Source organism: Chinchilla lanigera, unplaced genomic scaffold (genome assembly GCF_000276665.1).
Source record: "Chinchilla lanigera isolate Chin_1 unplaced genomic scaffold, ChiLan1.0 scaffold00126, whole genome shotgun sequence".
Classification (NCBI taxonomy): Eukaryota; Metazoa; Chordata; class Mammalia; order Rodentia; family Chinchillidae; genus Chinchilla; species Chinchilla lanigera.
The window spans coordinates 836,896-863,878 of record NW_004955527.1 but is presented as its reverse complement, the minus strand read 5'-3'; the positions used below and the strand labels follow the sequence as shown (position 1 = coordinate 863,878).

The 26,983-nt window shown below is 55.6% G+C and overlaps 1 protein-coding gene across 1 annotated transcript in view; it reads left to right on the top strand.

Annotated features, from left to right (window-relative positions):
- Window positions 1–26,983, top strand: part of Igsf21 (immunoglobin superfamily, member 21) — a gene marked incomplete at its 5' end in the record, with an annotated part of 221,340 nt that overhangs the window by 130,801 nt on the left and 63,556 nt on the right. Inside the window, 1 exon segment of the mRNA XM_005409806.2 lies at window positions 16,901–17,022. Within this exon segment, the coding sequence (XP_005409863.2) occupies window positions 16,901–17,022 (122 nt within the window).

Below are 26,983 nucleotides of genomic sequence, written 5' to 3'. Positions count from 1 at the left end.
CCCCGAGCCGTGCTCCCCACTCTGACCTTAGTGACTATCGTTTCCCAAGCCTCAGATGTTTGGGGAAGGACAGGCAGAGCCGGGGACATCCTGTGTGACTCTCGTATCCCTTGGCATCCTCCTGCTTCTTCCTCCACGAGGGCTCACACACAGCGCTGGGACACCGTGTGCCTTGGCCTTTGGGCGGCGTGCGCCAGCCGTTGACTGAGGCCAGGCTCTGACCTTGGCCATAGAGGTCACATCGGCCTTGGAGGATGCAGGCCAGGCTTGGCGTCCGGGCTTTCCTTCCCACCTCCACCGGAGGGCACTCTTCGGGCTCCTTCGAGTCAGCGGCTGCAGAGGTGTCAGAAGGGAAAAGCGCTCCACAGCTGGCCCCTTGGAAGCTGCGGATCACTCTGCGCCCCTCGCGCGGGCTGCGTGGGCCGCTCGAGACATCGCATCATTTTTTCAAATTGCACATCATTCTCCCCACCAAAGCCGCACCTTCGCGCTGTAGTGTTTATCGGACCGTGGAAGTCCTTTTAGCGGGCTGGCGGCTAAGGGAGAAGCGCAGGAGCGCAGCAGCTTGGAGATTCTAACGTGTGAGAAGGCGTCCTAGCCCACAGAGGTAGCGCGGAGGGCCGACTGTCACAGGCTCCCCACGGAACACCGTCCCAGGCAGCTTACATACCTCTAATGACGGGCAGATCCCCACCAGTGGGGCAGAGCCGCGCAGTGACATCTTGACACCAGTGGAACCAGAAAACGAGGCTGCCCAGAGGCTCACCCAAAACCTCTGCCCGCTTCACACCAGGTAGGAGCTGTTGTCTCCTCCAGGACTAAAGGAGCCTCTTGCCTGGTTTCTCTGTTCCCACTGGCCCACAATTCCTTTTCCACTAACAGCCAAAGGAATCTTTTAAACACCTCAGTCAGGCCAGCTTAGAACTCTCCAATATCTTCCCATTGCTGCAAGAATAAAATTCACCCTCCTCACAGCTGCTTTTAAGACCTCAGATGATCTGATCCGTTGTAGTTCTGCACTGGCAGCTTGCTACTTTCCACCTTGCTGGTCTCACTTCTGCTGCTGCACCCCACTTCCTCCTGTCTCCATGCAGCAAGCCTTACTCTGTTGCAGGGCCTGTGCAGCTGCCCTGATCTCTTTGTGTATTCTCTTCCTTGTGACTCCCGCTAAGCCACCTCCTTCTTATCACGCAGGCTCCAGTGATGGCTCCTCGGGCCTCAGCACAACCCCCAGGTCTTGTGCTAACCTCGCACGCTGCTTTGGTTTGGGGTTTTGCTTCACACCAATGCTCCCCACTAGAAACTGGGTGGGGTAGCAAACACTTGTAATCCTGGCACTCTGGGAGGCTGAGGCAGGAGGATCCCAAGTTCAAGCCCAAACTGGGCAACTTAGTGACTTAGTCAGGTCCTGTCCCAAAATAAAATAAGTCAACAAATAAGGGCTGATGAGGTAGCTCAGTGCAAAGGCCCTGAGTTCAACCTACCATACTGCCATTAAAAAAAAAATTAGGGTAATGCCTGCCTGTTGAGAATTGGGGCTGCATCTTGAATAAAGGAGAATAAAGCTGTGTGATGTGGAGTGCAGGTTACACGCACATGGTCCTTCTGCCCTCACCTGTGCGCTGGGAAGGAGGTGGCAACATCGCCCCCTATGGACTGGAAGACCGCGGAACCGGAAGACCGCGGAACTAGAAGACTGCGGCCCCGGAAGCCAAGTGGAGGGTAGGGGTGGAGCTGAGCTCTGACTCCACCTCTCGCGAGATCTTTGTTCCTTTTCTTAATCATCCTGCTCCTGAAGTCCTTGTCCTCTGGGAAGAAGGAAACAAAACACAACCGGGTCTATAATGAAAAGCAAATGGTTTGTTATTGTTGTTGTAATAATAAGTGTTCATTCAGAGCCAGGTAAAGATTTCTTCTAATATAGGGGCTGATTTTTACTGGATAGCCGTCTTGCAATAGGAACCGACACTAGCTCTTTAGCTGGCTCCGCCACAGTACACAAACCAGCTGGGTGGGTGGTAGGACCATCTGCGCAACTCTCGAGGGAACCCGAGACAGGACGTGCACTGTCATCTCTGTGGGCTCTGCTAGGAATCAGGGCCCAAGTCTGGCTCTTGGTGTAAGAGTCTGAACCCTAGCTTCATCGCTAGACTGCAGCTGTGTGTCTTAGGGCAGGTGGCTCAACCTCTCTGATGAAGCATAAAGTGGAATCAAGGGCTCAAACAGCCCAATTTGAAGGAAAGACTTATAAGCCATGCAAGTGGGTATTAGGTGCCTCATTTCTTCATCCCATGATTATGCTAAGGCTGAGGGTATACACAGGGGTATAGAGTCACTCCTTGCCATCCTTTAGTTTGCAGCCTGTACTGTCTTCCTGCTTACCACAAAGCCCAGGAGGGATGCAGTTGCACCTTCCTGCACACTCCATAGCCCCTGTACCCAGCATGAAGCTTGCCTCCTGGTTCTAGCTCCTCAAATAAATCTGAGCAGTGCCATTCAGAATGGAAACAGAGAAGCAGCTGGATTCTCCTGGATATGTTAAGAAAGGGTTTTTGAGTTGAGTTACAAAGATAGGAGCCAGAAACAACCAGGAAGGGGGGGCAAGAGGATTTTTCACTCTTATCACTAACTATGGCCCATAGGCCAAATCTGGCCCTGCATCTGATTCTACAAATAAAGTTTTATTGGAACACAGCCATGGACATTTGTCTATGGATTGCCTGTGGCTACTATGGCAGCCAAGTTGACCGGTTGTGACAGAAGCTGTGTAGCCTGCAGAGCCTCTAGCAGTCACCGTCTGGTCCCTTCCAGGAAGTGTCAGGGCCAGGGAAGGACTTGGTGCCTTGTTCAGAATTAGTACTGGCTACCTAACTTGGCTGCCCCAGGGCAAAAGGAGAACCAAAGCCCCTCTGGCAAAATGGTCACAGATTTCAAATGTCAGCAGCACTGGGTTCATCCAAAAGGGGCTTCTAGTGACTAAAGACAGCCCGGGGGTCGGGGGGTACAGGTTGATCTATCTGGAAGGCTCCATAGGGAATGGATTTCTGGGGCAAATCCTTTTTTTTTTTTTTGAGATAAAGTCTCTTGAAGTTGCTAAATTGATCAGATTGGTTTGAGATCCTCCTGCCTCAGCCTCCCAGAGTCCTGAGATTACAGGTGTGGACCACTCTGCCTGGCTGGGAAGGAATCTTGATCCGGGGTTTGGAGTCAGGGCTCTGAGACACTCCAGTGAGCACCAGCTGGGCACCTCTTCAAGCCCAGGAGTGGAGGATCTGCCCCTCTTCTCATTCACGGCCCCATCCTGAGCCTAGGAGTGAGCAGAATATGGGGCCACCCAGCTGTCTTCCTGGCATTATAAGGGGAAGACACAGGAGAGGGCAGGGGGAGGCACTCTGTTTTTCCCAGTAGCAGGACAGCCAGATGTGGAGCAGCGTTTCATGGCAACATCTTGGGCCAGATGGCTGCTGGACCCAGCCTCTCCAGCTCCCTGTCTCCTGCCCCCATGGTGATGTCTCCCGTGACCTTCTGGACCCTCTCTCCCTCTCCGCCTTTCTTGGTGCCCAGACCTGCCCCGCCCCTCGCATCACAGGCATTGCACTGGTTGGCGTCCACTACTATACGAACGCCAGGAGAATCGACTCACAAAGACAACAGGTTTACCTGGGCTTGTGGTTTCGGAGGGTTCAGCCCATAGTCCTTAGCTGTGTCAAGGCGGCGCCATCACAGTGGGAGCGTATGGTGGGCAAAGCCACTACTTCATGTGCAGGAAGCAGAACAGACTGCAGAAGGGGCTGGGGTCCCACTTTCCCCTTCAAGGGATGCTGCTGCTGATGATCCAAGACCCTCCATGAGGTCCTGCCCCTCAAAGGGTCTGCCACCTACCAATAGCGCCAAGCTGGGGACCAGCCTTTAGCACTGGGGCAAGATCCAGCATCTCCTCATTTCCCGCCTGTTTCTGCTGGACCTCGCCTCACACACCGCCCTGCCCCGGCCCCTGCCTCTGACCACATGCAGGCTCTTCGTCAGCTCAGGGAAGTCACCCAGCGCTGTGTTTGGCGGACGCCCAGACCAAGCTCCTCCTGGATGCGGGTCGCATGTGCTGCTCTGACGCCCACCCACCGGGCATCCGCCGAGTCCCCAGGAGCAGGTGGCTGGCAGCTGGTCTGGTCTGCGGGGTCATGGCAGTGTCCCCAGGGGCAGGCAAGGCTGAAAGCCTGGCTCAGCGAGGCCCCCTTACTGCACCAGTCAGCCTGCGTAGATGGCAGCCCTGGGCTCTCCCTGCCCCTGTTTCTAGAGCAGAGAGGGGGAAGCTGCCAGCCTCTGAGTCTTGGGCCTGGAAACTGGCACCTCTTGCCACTTCTGTTGGTCCCATGAATCAGAGCCGCCACAGAACACAGGCAGATTCAAAGGGTGAGGGCACAGCCCTCCACCTCCCAACATAGACCTGTCTGACCCCGCGCCGTCCTTTCTTCTCGGTACCATCCGCGTCTTCATGTGCTGAGGGCTGGGCTTGCAAACCATTGTCTAGGGCCAAGTCACTCTGTGGATGGTGTTAATTTGGTCTACACCAGGGCTTTTGGTTTTCAGTGAAATGACTTTGCACCTGTGCAGACTCCCCATGTTGACCGATACTAGCCCCTCCACTTCCCGCTGCCAGCCAGGCGCTCAGGCCTGAACAGGGCTCTGACGGGCCCAGTCCAAGACGCTGATACCTGCAAACCGTCCAGGCCTTCTAGAGCCTAGCTCTCCCTGCCCGGCTTCCAGAAGGAAGTGTTGACCACGTGTCGCAGAGGCCTTTCCTGTGGGGCACGATACAGGGGGAGGAGCCGGGGCTGGGAGACCCAGGAGCCCCTGATCGCATCAACGTGCGGCCTTGAGCTTGAACAGATTGCCTGGCCCCCTGGGCTGCTGCTTCTGCATCATGCAGGGCGAGGGAAGATCCAGGGGCTGACGTCCCCTCGAGTTTGAGGTCCATCTTCTGCGCTTGTCTTGGACAAGTCACTTTGTCACTCTGGAAACTAGGGTCGCAATGGGAATCACTTAGGGCTGCTGGGAGGATGGGACATAGTGACACACAGAGAGCCCTCTGCGCCTTTCTGGCCCAGAAATAGTCTGCTGGGACATACAGCCTTCACTGGAACTATATTCTGTCTGACTCCATTTCTATGAAAGTCTACAAGCAAAAGCTGTGAGAAAAAAAAATCAGAATACCAGTTGCCCCTGGGTGCCAAGATGGATCAGGAAGGGGCAGAGAGAACTTTGTGAGGGCAGCGGAGATGTTCTGAATCCCGAGGGCATTTTGGGTTACACAGGCGTACGCGTTCATCAAAACTCAAAAATTGAGTGGCGTACTTGAGATTTATGCCGTTTCGTTGTGTGTCAATTTTACCACAAAAGAAGAGGACGTGGAAATCAATACTGAACTCTAAATCTTGGTGTTCATGTGGCGGATTCAGAAGCGTATTTTCCAACCCTCTGTGGGATGGATCCGATGAGGAAGCGCGGGTGATGGGTAAGGAGGGGGAAGTTTGTCCACACAAGCACGGGCACATTGTAACTGTCACGGGCAGGGCGTAGGGTGCTGGATTTGAAACCCTTGACACTGTTCTGTGTGCTTGGAAATGCCCCAGGTGGAACAGCAGGGAAAAGAAACGGGAGGCTGCAGGACCCAGCCTGGGGCTCGGCTCTAGCTGTAGGGACCCCAGCTGTGAGGTGCGGAAAACAGCGCTTGGAGGGGCAACCCTGGGACTGGGAGCCATTGCGCCGAGTCCGGGGGACTCCATTGGGAACCCACAGAAAGCAGCTCTGTTCTGCCCCAGGGGCGTGGCCCTTCCTCTCCGGGGTGTCAGCCTCCGTGTGGCCTCCTAAGGTTCGGTTGCAGCCCCCACCGCCTCCATCCGCCTTTCCGTTTTGATCGTCTGCACAGCCCTCTCCCTGTCTGAGTCACTCGTTCCATCTTCTTTCAGCTGCTGCATTATCTGTTTCCTCCCCTTAGAACACAGACTGCAGGAGAAGAGGGACTCTTCTTGATCACAGCTGTACCCCTTGCTCTAAAAACGCGTTCTCTGGCACATAGTAAGGATGCCCTACGTCTCTGTTGAGTGAAAAGTAAAAATCCACTGCGCCTGTAGGTTCTACGTCGCCCTCAAGTGGAGAATTCCGGCCCCCATGGCTGCCTCTTGCTAGAACCTCTCCTCTACCACGGCCAGCAGGAGGAGAGCTCAGAGGGCAGCCGTTCCCATTGTATTGGACACATGGGCATCTGAGGTCCAGGGGACGATGCACATTTCCACGCTGGAGCTCATGGTGAGGTGCTCGTTCCTGAGGGCGGATGGCAGATGGACAGACAGGCAGGCTCCACTAGGCTGGGCTGCCTGCGATGCGTGTGTTGATTACAGCGGGCACACAGGCAGGCCGGGCAGCGTTTGCCCATGTGGCTGCCCTTGTTTGGCGACAGGCAGGCTGGTGCAGGCTGCTCACAGGCCACCGTTGTGGGTCTGCTGGTGGCCAAGCCTAATGCAGGCCGGGTTGTCGGCAGTGCCCCTGAGCGTGGTGGCCCGGGGGGACTGGCACAGAGAGGTCCCTTCCTGAGGACTGGAAGCCCCCGCTGCCTGCCTTGGTCAGCCAGCCTGGCACAAACAGGGCTGCTGTTCCCACGATGAGCATTTCCTTGACACAACCTGTCTGCACACGTGTGCTTCTGGCAAGGGTAGCATGGTGCCTGAGAGCTGAGTGCGGCCATGGGGGACATCTCAGAGGATGTCACAGGCAGGGGACTTGAGCCTCCCACACAGATATACAGATACTGGGACCAGCCAGGCTCAGCCAGGTCCCCATAGCCCCGAACACCTGCCCAGCCTTCTGCTGGGATCCCAAATCCAGTTTGCAGCCCTGGTAGGGAGCCCAGGAAAATGATCTTTCCCGGTCACGAATGCCTCTTCCCAAGTCCAGCCCAGTCTTGACCCCAGATTGGCAGTGTACATCACAGCTGCGGGCAGCTGCCAAGCCACCAGAACCTGTCACTCTCCTGCCTGAAGCCTTTATGGCTCCCACCCCCCTCCAATAAAATAATGGCCATAATAACATCCACTGTGCGGAGCATTTTACAGCTGATGATGAGAGCTCTGGATTCTACAGCATGAGCCAGGCACCTCCTCAGATCCTTATCTTGGAAGAAACAGTACCTCCTCCAGCCTCCTCCAAGGTGCTGCTGTTGCTCACCCCCATTACAGATGAGGAAACTGAGGCAGGGAGATAGGAGATCTGGAATTGCACTTGAGCCTCCAGAGCCTAACCACTGCCCAGCCCAGCTCTGCCATGTAAAGCCACTGTCCCCGCCAGTCCTGAATGTGGCTCTTTGTACACACCCCACCTTGCCCTGCCTCTGTCCCAATGCTCCAGACCCAGAGCCCGCCTCAGAGTGAGCACTGTTGCCAAACTTCCTCCCTGTCACGGTCCTTTCTGTGAGCCCCTATGGCGAAGACCATGTCTTGTGTATCCCTCTGTCAATGAGCCTGCCTCCCAGAAGTGCTGAATGAATGAATGAATGTGTGAGTGACTGAATGAATGTGTGAGTGACTGAATGAATGTGTGAGTGAATGAATGTGTGAGTGAGTCACTGAAAGAATGAGTGAGTGAGTGAATGAATGAATGAATGAATGAGAGGCCAAAGTCATTGGGGTTGGAGGATTGAAGGCTGAGGGAGGCAGTAAATGGAAAATTCCCTCCTTCTCCTCCCCGCACCAACCCTTTTAGAGCATAATGGAAGAAAGGGTGGGTATTTTGGCCACATGGGGAGAGACTACCTCAGTTGTACTGTTTGGAGGAATCTATGTGACCCTGGAGCCTGGCCACTGATGGCCACTGGGAAAGCTGCTGATTGGCCCTGGTGGACTGATCCTAGATTCAAGGCAGTGTCTCCTGATTGTGACTCCGGATCCCTGCATCCAACTGACTCCATGGGACTTGTTACAAATACAGAATCCAGATGCCACCCACAATTGGCTGAGCTGAACCTCCAGAGGGGGCTTCCAGGAAATGGGTATTTTCACACCCACTTCTGCACCGACCCTGGAGACTGTGCTGTGCATGGAAGTGAGAGTGTCTGGCACTGGCCGGGTCCTGCCCCTCATCCCTGTTTCTTGCTTATTAGCGGGCACGGTGAGAGGAGGTGAAGAGGGTTCTCGGAGCACTTCAGCAGTGTCTTGTGGACTCGCCAGGTGTGAGAGATGGCTACGGGGCAGAGGGCGGGGGAGCTGATGCTTCTCCTACCTGGCGGGCCCATCTCCGGGATTGTCAGAAACATACTTCCACACACGCTGGGGCTAACATTACCTGGCCCCTGGCCTGGGACAGGAAGCGGGTATGTCAGCGGGGCTACAGCTATGAGTGCAGACATGGTGCACACACCAAGGGTCCACAAGGACACACAGCCCCAAACACACAGGCACCCTACCAGCCCTCAGGATCCTCCCCATGCAGATGTCTAGAACTACAAGTGAACATTCGTATTGGTGCTTTGCTTTACACACACACACAGCTCAGAAGCACACCTTGTCCCTACCGACATCCCACACCCCCCACGGAATGCAGGTTTTCTTGTTTGCACGTGTGCTCCCATCCCTCCTCACACCTGCCCGAGCACCTGCCCAAGTGCGGCGCACAGGGCTCACGAGAAGCTCGCAGCCACCCGCTCACCTGCCACCCCCTGCCAGGCCCCATCCCTGGGCTGTTGTCTGCCATCGCACAGTAACCAGATGAGACAAGGCAATTTATGACACCAGCTGTCTCTGTCAGAACCGGATCTCCCACACACACTAGGGGAAGCCAATTACCCCAAGCCCAGCCCGGCCAGAAACCGGAACTCACAAGGGAGACAGAGGGCTGGAATCCGGCCTACAAGAGAGGTGGGTGGCACCAGTTTGAGGATTTGTCCCTTCTTGTCCTTGGGAACTGGGTATGCTTTTCCCCAGTTGTTCTGAGTGTGGCTGCACCTCTGGCCCAGCCCCCAGGCCAGGAGCTTCAAGAACAGCTCCAGGGTGGACAGAGGTGGGCGGGGAATTTAGGGGAAGAGTGGTCCAGGATCTCCATGGCAACAAGAAAGACAAGAACCCTGTGGCCTCCCCCCTCACAGAGGACCATCAGGAGCCAACATCACTGTCCCCTGCTTCCCTCACCTCCATTCTTCTCACCTTCCCCCTCAGGGCCCCTGCCTAGATTTCCTTCTGCCTAGAACACCCCCTCCTCTCCTTGCCCCTGTCTGAACCTCCTGATCAGGCTCAGGTTCAAATCTCTGCTTCATCAGGTGAGAGCTGGGCAGCCTGGGCAAATAGCATTCTTTCTCTGACTGCAGAAAAGATGTTCATTTCTATAAGAAATATCGAACCAGAATCCACTGTGTATCAGACTGTGTTCTAGGAGTTGGGGATACGCCATTGAACACACAAAGTCCCTGCTTCCTGAGCTGCCAGCCGCACCGGAGAAGACAGGAAGTGCACGCTGGGGAAACGGCAGGGGTGGGTGAGCCATTTGCTTCCCTGTCCTCAGAGCTGGGTCTGCAGCCCCTTCTGGCACCAGCACAGCTCAGCGAGGATCAGCAGCCGCCAACCTCACACCGGCACGGACGGCTCCGGGCAGTGCCCGAGGGTTGACGTGATCTAAGTGACCCCTTTATGAAGCCTCATAGGTCTGATGGGCCTGGGACCTGGGCCTTGGAGAGAACTTGCTCAGCATCACCTCGGAGTGTCTGGACAGAGGGCAGGTCCACTAGTGTGCGTTCGTGTCACATCCCATGTACCAGTCCCTGTGCCAGACACGCAGGGTTAAATGAGATGGGAAGGGACTTGCGGCCCATGGCTGGCTAGCGGAAGTTTCTAGCATTGCTCTTTTCCCTTTCCACAGTGTGGGAACAGAGACCTAAATGCATATTAACCACAGCGTCCGCTTCCCTTTACGGGTTATAGGACACTTCCACCTACCTGTTTATGTTCCTTGTGGCATTTCTAACACTCCAGGCATCAGCTCCGTCTGCATCCCTCATTTTACAGACGAGGAAACTGAGGCTCAGAGTCGCAGGTGACTCGCGTGAGAACCCAGAGCCAGGGAGGGAGGCACTCACGGTGGAACTGATTCTCCTTGAGCTCAGGGCAGTGTCTGCTTGATATCTGTCACCTGCATTGTCTGATGCAGTGCCTCCTCCACTCCAGTGAGCCTATAAGGCAGGTGACACAGTAGCCCATTTACAGCCAGAAGCGTGACTGGCCTGTGCTGGGATTTGAACCTGTGCCCAGCTGATGCAAGTGTCCTGGGGCCATCGGCAAATGTGTAGCCAATCAGTTCATTAAAACCTACCTTGCAAACACTCCCAGACACAGAGCCCTCAGCTGCTCCATTTCCAAGACAGCAAATTCCTTCCCGGCTGGAGAGGAGTCCGGATAATGTAGGCAGGCAATTTAAACAGCTCCGGCGAAAACGGCACTTTCCTTTCTGCCACGATTACACTGCCCAGCCTCGGCGGGATCGGCCCGTAAGTGGGATATCAAGTTTATTACAGCTATTTCCAACCTATAATTGGTTTTGTTGAACACAAAGAGAAGGAGGTTGGGGGTAGAAGGAGGTGATATTTTCCCCCTTTCCCTTTTTTTTTCCTTCCGTTTTCTGGATGACGGCACCCAGGGACGTGGGTGAGGCGGCTAGAGCTGGAGACTTATTTGTTTTTCAAATTAAAATGCACCCGTCTGGCCAGCGGGCTCTCACGCTGCTGGCTGGACTAGGTCCATTGGCCATGCTTTGGTGGCTCCATCTGAAAAACCACCAGACCTGGCTGTAGCCGGTGGGGAGCGGCCGGCCCTGCGACGGGGTCCGGCAGCCTGGACGGGCAGTGAGATGCTGCAATCAGGCGCGGCTGATGTTGTAGAACCAGAACAGGGGGGCCTACAGGGGTCAAAGAGTTCTCTGGGAGGTCACCATTCTCCGGCTACCTCACGGAGACTGAGGCCCAGAGCGGGAAAGAGTACAGAGGCAACCTGTGGGGCGTGGAGTCCAACTCGGGGTGGCTCAGAAGCTTCTACACAGCAAAGCTGGTCATTGGGGAGTTCATGGCAGAGATGCCATCAGGGTGAGAAAGAACTGCACCTTCCCAAGCACCAACTGTGTGTTTGCCACCCACCCCTGCCACCACCAATAGCTAACATATGCCGAACACAGTCTCGTAGAATTTCATGAGTTTATAATTTCTAAGCAATGCCTAGCATGTAGTAAGCACTCAGGGTTCACTACCATGGTCTCCCCTTATTTGGGACTTGACTTTGTCCAATTCCGGTTACCAGCAGTCAAACCTGGTCTGAAAATATTAAATGGGAAAATCTAAAACTAGACAATCCGTAAGTTTTAAGTTGCTCACTGTTCTGCACAGGGTGATGAAATCTCACAGCATCGCAGTCCTACCCACCTGCGGCTTGAATCATTCATTTTTCCAGAGTATCTACACTGTATATCCTACTCTCCTGTTACTCACTTAATAGCCAACTTGATTGTCAGATGGGTTGCTGTCCACATGTATGCATGCATGTCACATATGAGAGAGAGGACATTCACATAACTTCTATTACAGTATATTATGGTACTTTTTTAGTGTTAGTTATTGCTGTTAACTTCTTACCATGCCTAATTCATAAATTTAACTTGATCATGGTAGATACATGTAGGAAAGGCATAGTCTTTAGGGAGCTCAGTACTATGTGTTTTCGGGCCTCTGCCAGGTCTTAGAATGCATCCCTGAGGGTAAGGCACTGACTGTCTTGTTACCTCCTGCACTGTTACCATGACTGGTTGCCTGGCAACCCATTGTGCTGTCTGTTGCTGTGTGCCAGCCTCTACTGCTCTCACACAGGGCCCTTGCAGAGAGGGCTGATGGTTCCCATTTTGCAGATGCAGAAACTAAAGCACAGAGACCTCTTCAAGGTCACACAGACATACACTAAGAATGACATAGCTGGGATGTAAATTGAGGGCTGTGTGACCCCCAAAGCCCCTGCGTGTCCTGTCACACCAGACTCGGCATACCTCCAACCCCAGAGGCCCCTCCCTTCCTACGCATCGTGCGGAGGGCTCAGCGCCACAGTGCATGGTGGGGAAGGTCACCTGCCACTCTCGTGGACTTAGTTTTTTAAGGAAAGTGGTGATGCCGGGGCTGACCCTGCTGGCTTCTGGCAGAGCATTGCCTTAAGGATGATCTGAAGCCGCATCAGGCTGGACCAGGCTGCTGGGACTGGACCAGAGATCCCAGTTACCCTGGGGCTGGGGCAGCAGGCTGTCCTGGGCTCATCTGCACTGCAGAGTAGAAAGAGCTCCTTGCACTGGTAAGGACGCCGCCCGGTCATTTCACCATTCATCCTTCACTCAGCAGATAGTCATCGCGCCAGTACCCTGTGCGGAACTCTGAGGACCGAACGAGGAAGGGACAGATACAGACGCTGCCCCCACAGGGCTCGTGTCCTACAGAGCGTTTACATCCAAGGGCGAATTTACTTATTTGATAAGAATCTCTTCAGCGAGTGAACAAAGTCATCTCGGAAGCACCTCTCTTTCTGGGGGTGGGAAAACCCGCCTGTCCCTGGGCTGCCTCAGCGGGCAGCAGCTTCTCCGCCACACTAGCTCCACTGTTGTGTATCTACCGGGTCCCACCCCACCGTGGCACCCGGGGAAAACCTCAGGGCTCTGGCACCGCCCACTTCCGGTACTGGCTGAGCGCATCCTTGCACAAGGCTCCCCTCACTCAGTCCTCACAAGGGGGTGCATTGCATGCTCCCTGATTTGCAAATGAGGACATTGGGACTTAGAGAGGTGAAGACTTGTTCGAGAGCACGAAGTCAGTAACAGACATCAAGAGAAATCAAGAAAATCAGTCTAGCTTCATCCTCAAAAGCCTCCCACAGGCGGGAAGAGCCAGCACTCTGAAAAGCACCACCTCTGTCAGGAAGCCCTCCGGGATAGCCCTTCCTCCAAAGGAAGTGGCTCCTCCAGGAGCACATACAGTAACAGTTGGCAAACACCTGTTGCTGCAGCCGCCATCACCCTGACTGGGGTCTTTCACAGCCTGTGAAGCTGGTACCACCCCACCAGACCCTGAGTCAGACCTGCTGGGCTGCAGTCATTTCCTCCTTGCTCCTGAGGCCTAGAACCAGACCTGCACAACTTGTGCCAGGAGAGAAGTTTCCAGAATTAAAGAGGTGGTCTCCTCCAGCCCATGTTCGACGTGGCACCCGCGGCACCCTCTGCCCATATCCTGCGATCTCTGCCCCCACCCAGCCCCTCTCTTGGGGCCTCCTCGCAGCAGGAGCTACAGCACAGTGTCCTTGCAGATAGTTGGGTGTGGTGGTACCCATCTGTAATCCTAGCACTCCGGGAGGCTGAGGCAGGAGGTTTGCAGGTTAGAGCCCAGCCTGGGGAACTTAGTGAGACCCTGTCTCAAAATAAAAATTTTTTAAAAAGGACCAGGGAGGGAGCTCAGTGTGAAGGCCCTGGGTTTAATCCCCAGTAATCTCCCCCCACCCCCGCCAAAAAACGTCACTTACCCACTGGCCTGCGTCTCCCTTTCCCTTTGCCTTCGCTGGGGGAGGAGGGTGGCAGAGGGCCGGCAGCCAGAACCTGGATATTGGTGCTTATTTCCAGCTGTCATCCTGCCTCCGAGATCAGCTGTCCCCAGAGTCCCAGGCGGGTGCAGCAAAGCAGTTTCTCACTCCCCAGGCTGATAGCGAGACCCCAGACACAGCCCCAGAGAAAAAGATGTAAATAAAACCAAAGAAACTAGCCTCGTCCTTGAAACTCCCCTGTCCCTCAGCCTGAGATGGCGATTTACGGCTCGAATAATTCTTCCCTGCTTTACCCGGGGTGTGTGGGTACGTGTGCTGATGTGTGGGTGCGGGTGTATTTCCCTAGTAATAAAACCCTCAGTCCCGGCAAATAAATTTGAGGAGACAGTTTTACTGACAGGTTTTTTCTCCGTTGTGTAATAAAAAAAATGGAGTGAAATTTGAGATTGGGGCGATAAGGGCTGCCGTGCTTTAGAAGGAGATAAAACAGCCACACCTGAAGAGAGACGCGGTGTGGCCGAGTGAGGTAAGTGGTGTGGATTCCGCTCCCCGCGCCCCCTCTTCGCCGCATCAGGAGCCCCCAGGTGGAGGTGAGGCAGGGCGCTGGCTCCTCTCCCCGGCCTGGCCGGACAGCCAGGAGCCCGGCCCCGGGAGCCAGAGCCCATGCTGGACCTCAGTCTCTCCGCTCCTCCAGGCCTCAGTTTCCTCATCCGCCAAATGGAAAAATTGTCTTCTATCCCACTTCCTTCCCAGGGACCACACCATGCAGTGGGAGTAAACCGGGTTTCCTAATCATGGCTGCGGACAGCAGCCCCGGGCAGTTCTGTGGGAGGCCGTTCTCTGTGTCGTAAGAGGGTCAGCAGCATCTCTGGCCTCTGTCAGCCCATGTCGGGACCCCTCCTCCCAGCTGTGATAACCAAAAATGTCTCCAGAACTTGCTAGATGTCCCCTAGTAGGAAAGGGGGACAAAACTGTCCCCCAGATGACGTCCTGGGAAGAAAGATACTTGAGTGTCTCTAAAGGGCCAAATGAATGTCAGCAGAGCCGGGCGTGGTGGCGCAAGCCTGTAATCCCGCACCTGGGAAGCTGAGGCAGGAGGACTGCAGATCCGAGGCCCAGCCTGGGCAACTCATTGAGTCCCCATCTCAAAATAACAAATAAAACGTGGGCGGAGGATGTAGCTCAGGGTGAGGGCACTGGGTCACTTTCCAGTACCACAGGAAACAAACAAACAGAACGCAGAGGGCATAGGAAGCGGGTGGAGGCAGGAGCAGGGCCGTGCGGAGCGAGCCCCAGGCCTGGATGCGGACAGATGGGATGGAAAAGCCAGCAAGGCCAGCTCCAGCCTCTTCCTCGCCTGGACACTGTACCAGCCCAGGCAGCTCCAGCCGAGGGTTCTCTGCGGGTCTCACCCTCCACAGGCACAGCCAGGGGTGTTTGGGGTTGGGGGCCTCAGGGCGAGGGCCAGTGTGAGAGTGAGGGGTCCTCTTCCCGCGTCCTGCGGTCCTCCTGCAGGCTCCTTGCGCTCCTGCGGAAGCTGGGCCTGGCTGCAGACAGGAGACAGAGCAGTTGTGTGTGGTCCCCTGCCTTCCACCGCTCGGAGCACCAGGTCCAAAACGCACCGAGCCCAAGACGTGAGTCCAGATGGCCTGGGCGGAGATGAGAGGACCGGAGAACCTGTCTTGGGAGGCCCCTTCCTCATCCTCTTCCTCCGTAGGTCCTCGGGGTCCTGGGGTTGGAGACGGCACCGTCGACGTTTAACTGCCCGGGAATGAAGGCGGCCTCCTTCCCAGAGCCTTGCTGCCCAGGGACAGGCACCAGCACACATGTGGCCCGTTCCCGGCACATAGCTGATGCTCAGTAAATGCCGGCAGGACTGCCCCGAACCTGTGTGCCCTAAGCCACCCAGGCATATATGGGCCAAGTCTGCTTGGGGCCAGATGTGTCAGAGGAGGCCAGCGGTGCTCTGGGCCAGTCCCACCAGCCAGCGGGCAGGTCCTGTGTGCCCAGCCCAGCCCCTGGGAGAAACTGGGTCCTCAGCTGCCGCCCTCCCATCCCCCTCTACCTCCCCCTCCCAGCCACAGGGAGTTAATTCCACTTCTCGGGGCCCAGGCATGAGGCCTCCCCAGCCCAGGCTGTTAGCACGGAGCCCAGCTGAGCGGCGAGAGGCCGCAAGCTCCAGGTCTATAATAGAGTTGCTGAGACAAGCGGAAAGCCGCAGCCGAGTAAACAGATAAATAATTGAAACAGTGACAACACATACCTTGCTGCTTTGCGGAGTAACACTTTCATTAGCGGGAGGCAGTGCAGGCGTGGGGAGGCGGCGGGGCATCCGGGAACCTGGACGCTGGGGTCTGGCTCTGCACCAGCTGTGAACAGCTGGATGCCTGAGGGAACAACACCACACAGAGCCGCGCTGACCCCCCCTGGTCTAGCCACCCTCCTGGACAGTCCTCCCCCTAGAGCCAGATTGTAAACACAATCTGTTCCCGGTGCTCCGCCACCATGGCCTCAGGGAAAGCTGCAGTCCTCTTTTCCCGCCCTCTGTGATCCCACACATTCTGCCTCTTGCCTCCGCTCTCTCATTCCTGTCCCTTCCGCTCCAGGCACCTGATACAGTAGCTCTCACAAATGCTCCTGCTCTGTCCTGCCTCCTGGCCTGTGCCCCTGCTGTCCTCTCTGCTTGGAAAGCACTTCTACTGTTTGTCAGGCAGCCTCTGCTCTTCCTGCAAAAGCAACTTAAACCTCACTGCTTCCAGGCAGCCCTCAGGGATTACCCCATCTCCAAAATGAGGGCTGTCTCTGCTCTGGGCTCCCTTGTGGTTCTGAGCCTACCATCTGGGAATGCATGAGACATTACAGCAAATGGGCTGGTCTGTCGCTCTGTGAGATCTTTGCACCACAACTGTCGCCTGGACCTCATCTCCTCCCCATTCCTGTCCAGCCTGCTGCCTGGTTCCTTCCCTTTGGGGCATCAGGCTGTGACCTGCTCTGCAAACCGTACTCGAATGGCTGGGATCCTGCCCTGGGCTCCCTGGGTGTCTGAGTCGCTGGTTCTTAGTGGGATCCCCATGGTCCGGGAGGAGCGGGATTTTCTCCTTCCTGGCTGCAGGTGCCAGAAGTCCCTTCCCTTCTGAGTCCCCGCCATTGCATGCCCCGTGGTGGCAGTGCCAATTGTTCCACATGGGAAGCTATAATGACTGTGATGATGCCTCCTTCAGGGGTGCGGGAGCCTGGGCTGGGCGATGTCCGGGAGGAGGGGCGGAGGGAGAGCTACTCTCACCTGCAGTGCCCCGTGCTCTTGGCAGGTGACCGACGGTGGCACCATCAAGCAGAAGATCTTCACGTTTGATGCCATGTTCTCCACCAACTACTCGCACATGGAGAGCTACCGCCGGCGGGAGGACCTGGTGTACCAGTCCACCGTGAGGTGAGCAAGCAAGTGAGCAGGGAGGGGGGGGCGGGTCAGCGAGGGCGCTTGCCCAGCAGGGTCACACCACTGCCACAGCTCTTCCTCAGGCTTCTCCAACAGCCCTGCAAGGCAGGCTTCCCAACCCATTTCCTGGAGAGGACCAGAGAGGGTGAGCAGTGTGCCTAACCTCACACAGCTGGGAATGACAGGCCAATTTGGAAGCCTGGGTCACATACTCTACTGTTCCCTGAAGGGTGCTGGCTGTACGGGCTCAAGCTTGGGAAGGAAAATGACCTCACACAACTAGGCTCCCAGCCCAGAAGTAGCTGCAGATTCAAGCCAATCAGGTCCCTGTTCTAGGCTGATGTTTTCTAGGCATGCAGGTCCCCACAGCCCCACTTACTCTCGAAAGACTGCAGTCCCACTTCATTCCTATGACCCTTTCCGCGCATGGGTCCATCTTCCCAAAGGGCCTTTGTCCCTTTGGTCCCCTGGTAAACTCATCAGCCTTCAGAACCCCACTCATGCAGGTCCATCTACGGGTCTCCTCCCTTGGACAGATCCTTATCCCCGCAAAACTGAAGCCCCCTGGGCTGGATGGCTGCAGCTCCACAATATCCACCCCTCCTCCAGAGGGCGCTCTCACTGCAGATAGAAATGCTGCACCCTTGTGCTAAAGGTACACAAGTTTTGCATGCACGTGTGTGTGTGCACACACACAGGCTCTTTCACACTACACACCAAATGTTTTGCCTGCTTCCCAGCTGCAAAGGGGCAGTCAGCTCCGAGGCTGGAGACCCTGGCCACAGCCCATGCGACATATACTGTCATGATGGCTTTGTGGGGTGTCCAAGAAATGCTTGATGCTACGCTGTCTTTAGACTCGAGCCCCAGAGAGACTTAGGCTCCTGTCCCTGACATGGGGCCGTGGACTTCAGGAGTGACAATGCTCCCCTCACGTAGCACCCCTGGCTCTTGGCGTGGCATCCAGCACCCAGTAGGTACATAATGAAGTTTGCAGAATGAGTGGATGACCCTGGAGACACTGCTTGGCCCCTGGGGACAACAACATGAGTGCTGCATGGGACCGGAGGATAGCAAAGGGGCACCAGCCCCACATCGCTGCATAGGAAGCCTGCTTGGGCCAGACCAGGAAGGCACCATGGTCCCTGTGTGACCTTGCTGGGCCCTTCCTCTCCAAGTGGCCCAGAAGGGGCCTGCCGAGGGGGGCAAATGGCTGCACAGGTGCCCTCCTCCATCCAGTCAGAATTTCTCCAGTTCCCGCTTTCCAAAAGCAGCCAGGACACCTTAAAATATTAAAGCACACCAAAGACACGCAGATTACAATCCAGATGGGAAAAGAGATAAAAATTCATTTTGGAGTAGAAAATAACTATTCTGGGAACCAGATACATGTATATATAATTTTGTAGCAAGTGAGCCCTCAGATGGTCTCCATTGCTTCCCGGAGCCCCAGCCCCTGTACGGCAATTGTGACCTCCGGGGAGCCCCGGCCTGACCTACCTTGTCCTGTTCCATTTGCCACCCGGCCCCAAGCATGGCTTCTGTGATTCCTTGGCTCGGATTCCTAAGTGCAGAAGGCAACCCAGAGACTGCCCAGAATGCCTGTGCTCCTCCTCGTCCCTGGCTCATCCAAAGCATGGCTGGGTGCCATGCCAGAAGACCTGGGTTCAAATCCCGCTGCCCTCCCCGTGAGCTCCCTGGCTCCCTGAGAGGGACTTCCTCTTACTACCCCCAAATCTAAGGGGAAAGTATGTCCAGTTGCCCCTGCTGGAATGTTGATCCTTCCACTTCCTGGCATTAGGGAAATCTGGGGCTGGCAATGCTGTGACTGAGTGTGCTGGTCTCCAGAATTAGATGACAACAGCAAACAGCTCGCTGCAGCCCCGGGAGGATCTGATAAGTGAATTTGATAAGTGAATTTGCTTAAAGCGCAGCGCAGAGCCGCTGAGTCGCGCCTGTTTGCTGTTATTGCCTCACACAAACCTTCCTTTCCACCATTAAACCAAAAACTCACCTTTTTACGAATCTCACAAAGCCTCCTGGCACACTGCCTCTCTTTGGATCCTCACAAACAACCCCTTAAATCAAGGCAGGCGTTGTTATTTTCTGTAGCCTAGAGGCTGTTTTGCATTTTGCGATCAAAGTTCAGCAAGGTAAAGGGGCCCCATCTGAGGGTCTTCCTTGGAATGACACCATCTAGATCAAACTTGAAGCCACCTCTTTCTACTCTGACACTAAGGTGCCTTCTTTGTTTTACAGTTGAGGAAGCGGAAACCCAGAGAGAGTGAGAGACTTGCCCAAGATCACACAGCTACCCTGTCTTGGCTCATTCTCTCAGACCTGTGGCCCTTGCTATTTTCTTCCCCTTGTGGGGACCTGGTCTCCCAGCTTCTCCCTGAGCCTCTGTCACACTGGTGATCTCCCCACAGACAGCACCACAGGGATCCAAGCAGTCCTATTGGAGGCACCCAGCGGCTTGGGAAGGAAGGAAGAATGGGATCTCAGTCTCCTGCTGCTGGAGGGAATGCACACAGGCTGCCGGCATCCCTGGGTGGGGTGGGGTGTTCGCATTTACATATAAATGAAGATATTTACCAATTACTGCATCTCTGAAAGAGTCCTGGCTCCGCAGCTGTCTGAAGGCTTCCTCTTCAGCTGCAGAAGTGGAAGAGAATGGGGCTAAGATACTAGGGATCCCAGAGTCCGCAGAGAATGGGGCTAAGATACTAGGGATCCCAGAGTCCGCAGAGAGTGAGGAGCCCCACGGCGGGGGAGCCCCTGGGATGCCCCAGCTTTTCCGCCCGTTGTGGGGCCCCAGGGATGAAGTCAGCAGTGCCTGGGCATCTGCCTGTGCTGATGCAAGCTGACACCCAGCTGTGCACCCTGGGGCCTGTCACTGCCCCGCGAGCACCCCGAGGTCTTCTGAGTTCCAAGCCTTGGGACCCAACACTCCTGGGTTAGCGTGGACCAGAAGGGCTTGCTTTGAGGGAATCTCCACTGTGAACCCACCAAGGCCTGGCCTTGTGGGAGGGGCCCAGGGGACAGCGACGAGTAGAAGGACCCCGTGTTGTAACCCAGCAGAGGGCGTCAACCGGGGAAATGACCCAGTGTGCCTTCCACGTCCAAGTGGCCCGCTTGGTGGCCGAGAGGAGAGGCAGGTGCAGAGCACAGAAAGACCAGGGGCACTGGGTGATGTTTAGGCGGGTCGTCAGGCAGGGCCTCTGTGAAGGTGGCGCTTCGGCTGAGACCTGACAGACAGGAAGACACCATCCCAGGAGCAGGGCGCGATGTAGCGGACATGCCTTCCCTCCCCGCGTCCCCTTTGCCCTCACTGCTTGGACAGCACCAGTGCCCAAGATTCCCTGGAGCGTTCCCCACCGGACGGGCATGCGCGCCAGCGAGCTCAGGTCTCCAGGAGCGCCCCACCCAGTGACTGATGGGCAGCATTGGGTGAGGGCCCCGGCACACTCACCCTGCAGTGGGACAGCTCTGATGCGTGTCCTCTGCTGTCCCCAGAGATTCCCTGGGTCACCAGGATAACGCATCGGCATTGGCTCCCTCCAAAATCCTGGTTTCAGGTCTGCATCCAGGGGCCATCCGAAGGCGGGCAGAGAGAATGACAAGTGACTGGCAGGATACAGGGTCGCTTCCCCCATGACCTGCTGCACAGGAAGGTCAGAGAGTCCTTCCAGCACCCGTGGTTACTCAAATGCATTCTGCTTAAAGTATTCCATGTATCAAGATGCTGTATTTGGACAACCAGGCTCTGAACCCTGTCCCCTAGTGAGTGTGGCTGTCTCCGTCATTTTCCTCATCACTGGGCCATGATGCCTGATGCCCACAACTTAAAAGAAGAGAGGTTTATTTTGGCTTGTGTTTCAGTCAGAGTTGGCTGGCCCCAAGGTAGGATGGCACAGGGGCACGGGGCACAGGGGTAGCGGGGCAGCGGGGCAGCGGGGCATGGCAGAGGAGAGCTGCTCACGGCAGGGTGTACAGGAAGCAGAGAGCGATTAGAGAGGGGCCCACGCGGGAGACAAAGCCTCCCAGGCCATGCCCGCAGTGATCCACCTCTTGGGACCAGACCTCACCTCTTAAGAGCAAGTCAGCTAGAAGTCCCCATCCCCCAGTCATCTTCCAGAAGCCCGGCCTATGAGCCCAGGAGGCTCCTGCGCAACCTTGGGAGGCATGTAGGTGAACCAGCCTACTTAGGAGGGAACATTCAGGCCTCCATCCCTCCCCTCACAGTCCACACTGGTCATTTGTCACACAGCAATTCCTGTGTGTCAGGGACAGCAATGAGGATAAAATGATGAACACAACATCATCATCAAAGCCATCCTTGGAAAGTTTATAGTGTAGCGAGGGAGAAGATGCCGCCTATAAAAATGTGTCTAACATCAAAGAGAAGAATGCTTACAGTGTATGTGCACATGTACTGGGACACATAGCATAGGACAGAAGAGAATAAGAATAACGGAGGTGGGGGCAGGGTGGAGTTTCCCCTAGGGCCTGGCATCTAGGCAGAGATCACAGTGTTAAAGAAGCCAGCCAGGCAGGGCTGGGGGTAGGCAGGGCTTTCCAAGTGAAGGGCACAGCATATCCAAAGGTCCTGCGGTGAGAAGGTGTTTGTCATAAGCGAGGAGCTGCCACAGAGTCGGTGTGGCCAGAAAACCAGGAACAAGGAAGCAAATTGGCTTTTATCAATGCCTTGGAAGCCACTGAAGGCTCTGGCCTGCTGTGAATGCCTTTTGGGAAGTCTGCCCTGAGTACTGAGTGAAGGAAGGATGGGTTGGAGGTGCCAGGAAGAAGGACAAAGCATTTGTGGAGGAGCCTGGGCTCTGATTGCCATGTTCCACAGGGAATGTGCACCCGCCCGCCCCTCAGAGCTAGAAACAAGAGGCTAGGTGGGGCAGGACTCTGGCTTGGTGCAGAATTCAGGGCTCCGCTGTTCCACGTTCCCAATTCACCTCTGGCGGGGGAGATGGGCGGAGCCAGTCCAAGAATCCCAGGGGGAGATGCCACTCCCTGCACTAATCCCACAGGCCTGGGGACTCATGTCTGTGTGCAAGGCCCAGAGCTGCGGGACACAGCAGGGCCCAGGTGAGCTCGAAGCCAGTCCCCTCCCCTCATGGTCCAGCAGCTGCAAGTCCCTCCGAGGCTCGGGGTGTCCTCTCTCCCTGCTCCCAGACCTACTTGGCATTTAGAGAGGAACCATAAATATTTGTGGAATGGAGAGAGGAGGGAGATAAGCCATGGAGATAAACAGCTAATAATTCAAGTAATAAAGCGATTTCCATCCTAGGAAAGATGCAGACACGCTGCCTCAATGAATCAGATGCAGGGACTGGGGAAATCGTGATGCAGGTGGCATTTGAAGCGGCTCTAGCCGCAGGAGTAGGTTTTAGACAAAGAGGGCCGGGGGCAGGTGCTGCAGGCAGAGGACGCTGTGGGCACAAGGGCACAGAGGTGGGAAGTGCCGGGGAGGGACAAGGCCACTCCAAACAGGAGCAGACAATGGCTTCTGAATAGAAGCCCTCTGGACTTTGTTCTCACGAAACAATGGAGTGGCTTTTTAAGCAAACACAGCAACAGCTTGGTCCAGAGAGCGGAGGGACCTGTCTGCTTTTGAGAAGTTCCTCCTCCTTCAGAAATCTCATATGTTAATGTGAGACCCAAAAGCTTCCTTTACTGTTGGTACAAAGAAAGTCACCATCTGACCCCGTGCCGCTGTGATAGTGAATTCTGCAGCTCTCTCCTCCCCTTGCATACCATCATGATCCACCCACACATCCAGCACATAACCTGTGCTGTGTGCTCTGAATGGTCATTCATTCATTCATTCATTCAGCCATTCACCAAATACACACAGGGCTGAGCTAGGTGCCAGGCAACAGGACACAAACAAGCCCGGTCCCAAGGAGCTGTCTACAGTTATATCTGATTCCTGGCCCACTGTGCATCCACTCCTCTCTCCCATCCAGAAATCATCCAGGCCTGGAAACCAGAGCAAGCAAGAACAGCCTCTTAGTTATATCGAAATTGAAATTCCCCACCTTCAACCCCAAGTAGCAGCTAGTCCTGTCTCAAAAACCAGGGATTTAGAAGAAGCTGCAGTTCTCTCCCCAGTCACTAGGGGCGTTACACATGGCCTGAATGTCCAGCTACCTGTGGTATCTGCACCACCGGCCAGTCCGTGGGCCACCCGCGTTAGGATCCACTTGGAAGTTACTTGAAAATACCAGTTCCTGGTAAGACAGAATTTGACTCAAGCCTGGAACAGGATAGGGAGCCTTGGAAAGCCCAGGCCCACACATCTTCTTCATGCCCCGTATGTGGCCTGGGGCCAAGGAACTCAACAGAGGCTCCAAGACAGCAATTATTCTAGTCTCAGCTGGCAGCGGTTGGCAGCAGACAATGGTTTTGAGGCTTCTGCAGCAAGACCTGCTAGATTTAAAGATGATGGACTAACTGGGCTACCAGGAACCTTCCACTATCCTTTGAGGCCAGATGAACTCAAGGCACCAGCAATTCTAGACCTGGCTCGCCCCACGCCCAGGCTACCCCCAGGCAGCAGTGATTCCCTGGGCCTAGGGCTTCCACGCACCAGGCTTCATGCTGAGGCTGGGGAGCAGCGGGCAGAGGAAGCGGCTCCTCCATAGGCCCTGGCCACCGCCCTTTCCCCTAAGATGACGCTTGCATCTGCTTTCCAGCCGGGAGTTACTCCGGGCCATCGAAGCCTCCACCCCAGAGCACCAGCTAGGGAAGGGTGCCTTGGTCAGGTCCCAGTGCAGCACTGTTCGGGCTGCCTGAGCCACTCTGGGCTTCCTGGCTAGCGCTTGCCTCTGGGGGGAGGGGGAGGCCCTCCCTCCTTCATCTCTCCATCCACAGTACTCAGCGCAGGGCCCGGGAGAGCCCTCCACCTGAGCCCAGGTGTGTTGACTGGGTTATGAGTTATATCCGAATGCAGAATGACCATCTCCAACAGCCAACTCTGCCCTTCCTCCCTGGGTTTAACCCCAGCAACCATAGACTTTATGCTCATTGAATCCTGTTGTGTAGATGGAGACATGAAAGAGCAGAGCCGTGTGGTCACCTGTCCAAGGCCACACAGTTTTTCGAAGGGTGAAGCCTAGGTGAACCCCCAAGCTGTGGTACTCCATGGGCCACTGGGGCTGCATCCACTCCCCAGGCCGTTGTGGGCAGGGCCTCATCAGACTAACAGTGGCAGGTGCCTACCCCAGGCCAGGACCAGCACCGGCCACTGGAGACTGGGTAGACCTAGTGTGAGAGGCTGGGGCGGGATCTTCTCTGTGCGCCAACTCACATCAAGCACAGACGCACACATGCACACAGAGGGGCCCTGGATGCCCTGGCGAAGGAGACCCAGAGTTGCCATCCCTGGCTCCAGGAAAGGGATGCAGGAAGCTGCTGTCCCGGCTCTCTGCCCTCTGCAGCTGGCAGTCAATTCTGTTGACTGGCCAGAAGCAGTCTGTTCAGCCTGACACGCCTGGCCAGGCTGTAGGCCCACAGAGCTGCCCGCTCCCAGGGTGCCCATCCCCGCCCCCATCCTGCACCCTCCCGGCACCAGCCTCTCCCTCCCCACCTCTTCCTCTTTCTCCAGGGTCGCCTGCCCTTCCCAGCCTTTTTGAAATCCAGTAGTGCTCCAGGCCTGGCTCAGACGTCCTGCACAGCGCAGGGCCCCAGTGACCCTCCTAGAGGAGGGATTGATTCACCTGCAGGGCTGGAGCATGGTGCGTTCCGCTTTCACCTTCTCACACCAGGTTGCAGCTCCCCAGGGGCAGGTCTGCCTGCCCCTCCAAGGCCCTGGGCAGCCAGGCAGCAGGGCCCAGTGCCCCAGGGCCCGAACCACATGCTCAGGCTAGTTCTGGGCGTGCACCCCCTTTAGGTGCAGCACCAGCTCCCTCCATCCTCCGCCCCACCTATAAGGCTGGACTCTCGTCTCTCCTGTTTCTTCGCTTTCCGCCTTTGCTGCCCCTTCCTTAGCAACAATTTCTCTCCCTCCCAATACCTTCCTCCCCTCCCAGGAAACACCCTTGCATCTCTTAGCTTGGAACTCCCTATGGCCCCAGAGTTCCCACTAGGTCTGCATGCCCCAGGAGCCCAAGGGGCTTAAGGAGGTCCCTGTTTCTGCATCTGGGACCAAGGGTGGGAGCGGGTGCTTCTCCTTGGGCAAGTCTTAGGGGCTTGGAAGCATTTGAGCAGGGGGCTGAGATGTACTCTCCCGAGTCCACAGCCCATACCACGCAGTCCCCTCCACCCACCTGCCCCTCACTCTATTTTACCCCAGATCAGTGAGGTCTAGGACTCCCAGGACCCACCCCCTTGTCCCTGGGAGGGACAGTTGCAAAGCTGGCTGCTGCCCTCTGGTGATACATTAAGGTATTGCAAATGGGGGCGGGTGTCTCTCCTATGCCCCCATCACCACGGAGGAGTCCTGTCACTTAAGAATAGGGATTCCCGCACACCCATGTCCTCAGTGCCCTGATCAGGGCCTCCATTAATGCCTGTTCCATTAATGAGATGACGGGTTATCAAATTACACACTTAAAAGAATCAGCCAAACTTTCCCATCCATAGTGTGACTACACCCTAACAACTGTGTGTGTACCACCGACCGCTTATGGGGCTCAGCCCAGAACGGGGAGCAGCTCGCACAGGCGCCTGCCTGCTGATCGGGCTGAGCCCGTGCCGATGGGTGGGACAGAGTCTGGCGCCGGATGGTACCCAGGGGAGTCTTAAGAGCGCGGAGACCCATCCCAGCCCACTAATCCAGAACATCAGCCGGGCAGGGACCTGGCCTCTGGGTCTGAAATAGCCCAATGTGATTCCACTGTGCAGGCACAGTGGGGACCACTGCTGCAGAACATTCCAGATCAATAGAGTCTGAATGCTGTTGTAAGAGTGATGAGAAGCCATTGAAGGCGATCCTGTCTATAGTTTTGCGGTGCTGAAAGACAGGACAGGGTCTGGGGAGGGGTGCAGTAGGTGTTCAGTTGGAGTCTGTGGGGCAGGAAGTGGGAGAGCTCAGAACTAGAGACACGGATGGTGACCTCGAGGGCCGCGGCCATAGTGTTTGGGTGGAGGTGCTCTGTCCTGAAATGGAGAGAGGGCTGAGGACCAGCTGGGCTGTGGGTAAGGGTGGAGTCTGTGAATTCTCTATGGATCTAGTTTGATGTCTCTGCTGGACACCTGAGTGCAGACAGCTAGCGGATCACTGAAATACAGGTTCTGGGAGAGCTTGTGACAGTCACTGACATATAAATGCTATCTAAAACCCAGACTCCTAGATCTACCAGCAGGCTTCGGCATCACTCAGGCAAACCCACTCATTCTCCAGATGAGAAACCAAAGCCCAGAGATTGTAGGTGACCTCCCTGTGGCCACACAGCAAGTCAGCTGCAGAATCAGAACAGCTTTGGGCTCCCAGAGGAGAACCCTTTCCACCACTGGGCTTGGGGTAGCTTCCCCACCACCTGCAGCCTATGGGGTGGAATGGCTCCCGTGGCAAATAATTTATGTATCTGCAGTCCAGAAAACCAGAGCTGTTGGAAATCACACACACACACACACACACACACACACACACACACACACTCAGTATCCTTTTATTTCTAAGCAGAAAAAACAGTATCCGGGATGTCAGGTTTATTACTAATTGTGTAACTATTTTATTACTCGTACTAAAAAAATTTGAAGGCTGAAAAGGCCTAGGAAAGACCTAATTTAGTAAACAGTTCAGAACAAAGTATTTGTCACTGAGGTAGTTCTTCACATTAGTATTTGCTCCAGGTAATTCAAACCTCGTCCTTAATATATGATTGTGGTTTAATAAAATTATCTGGTCCTGGGAGAAGCTCCTTCATTGTGGGAAGTAATTGTGTTTCAGGAGGTGAGGGTTAGGTAGGCCATTGAGCAGAGGTGCTAGGGAACCTGA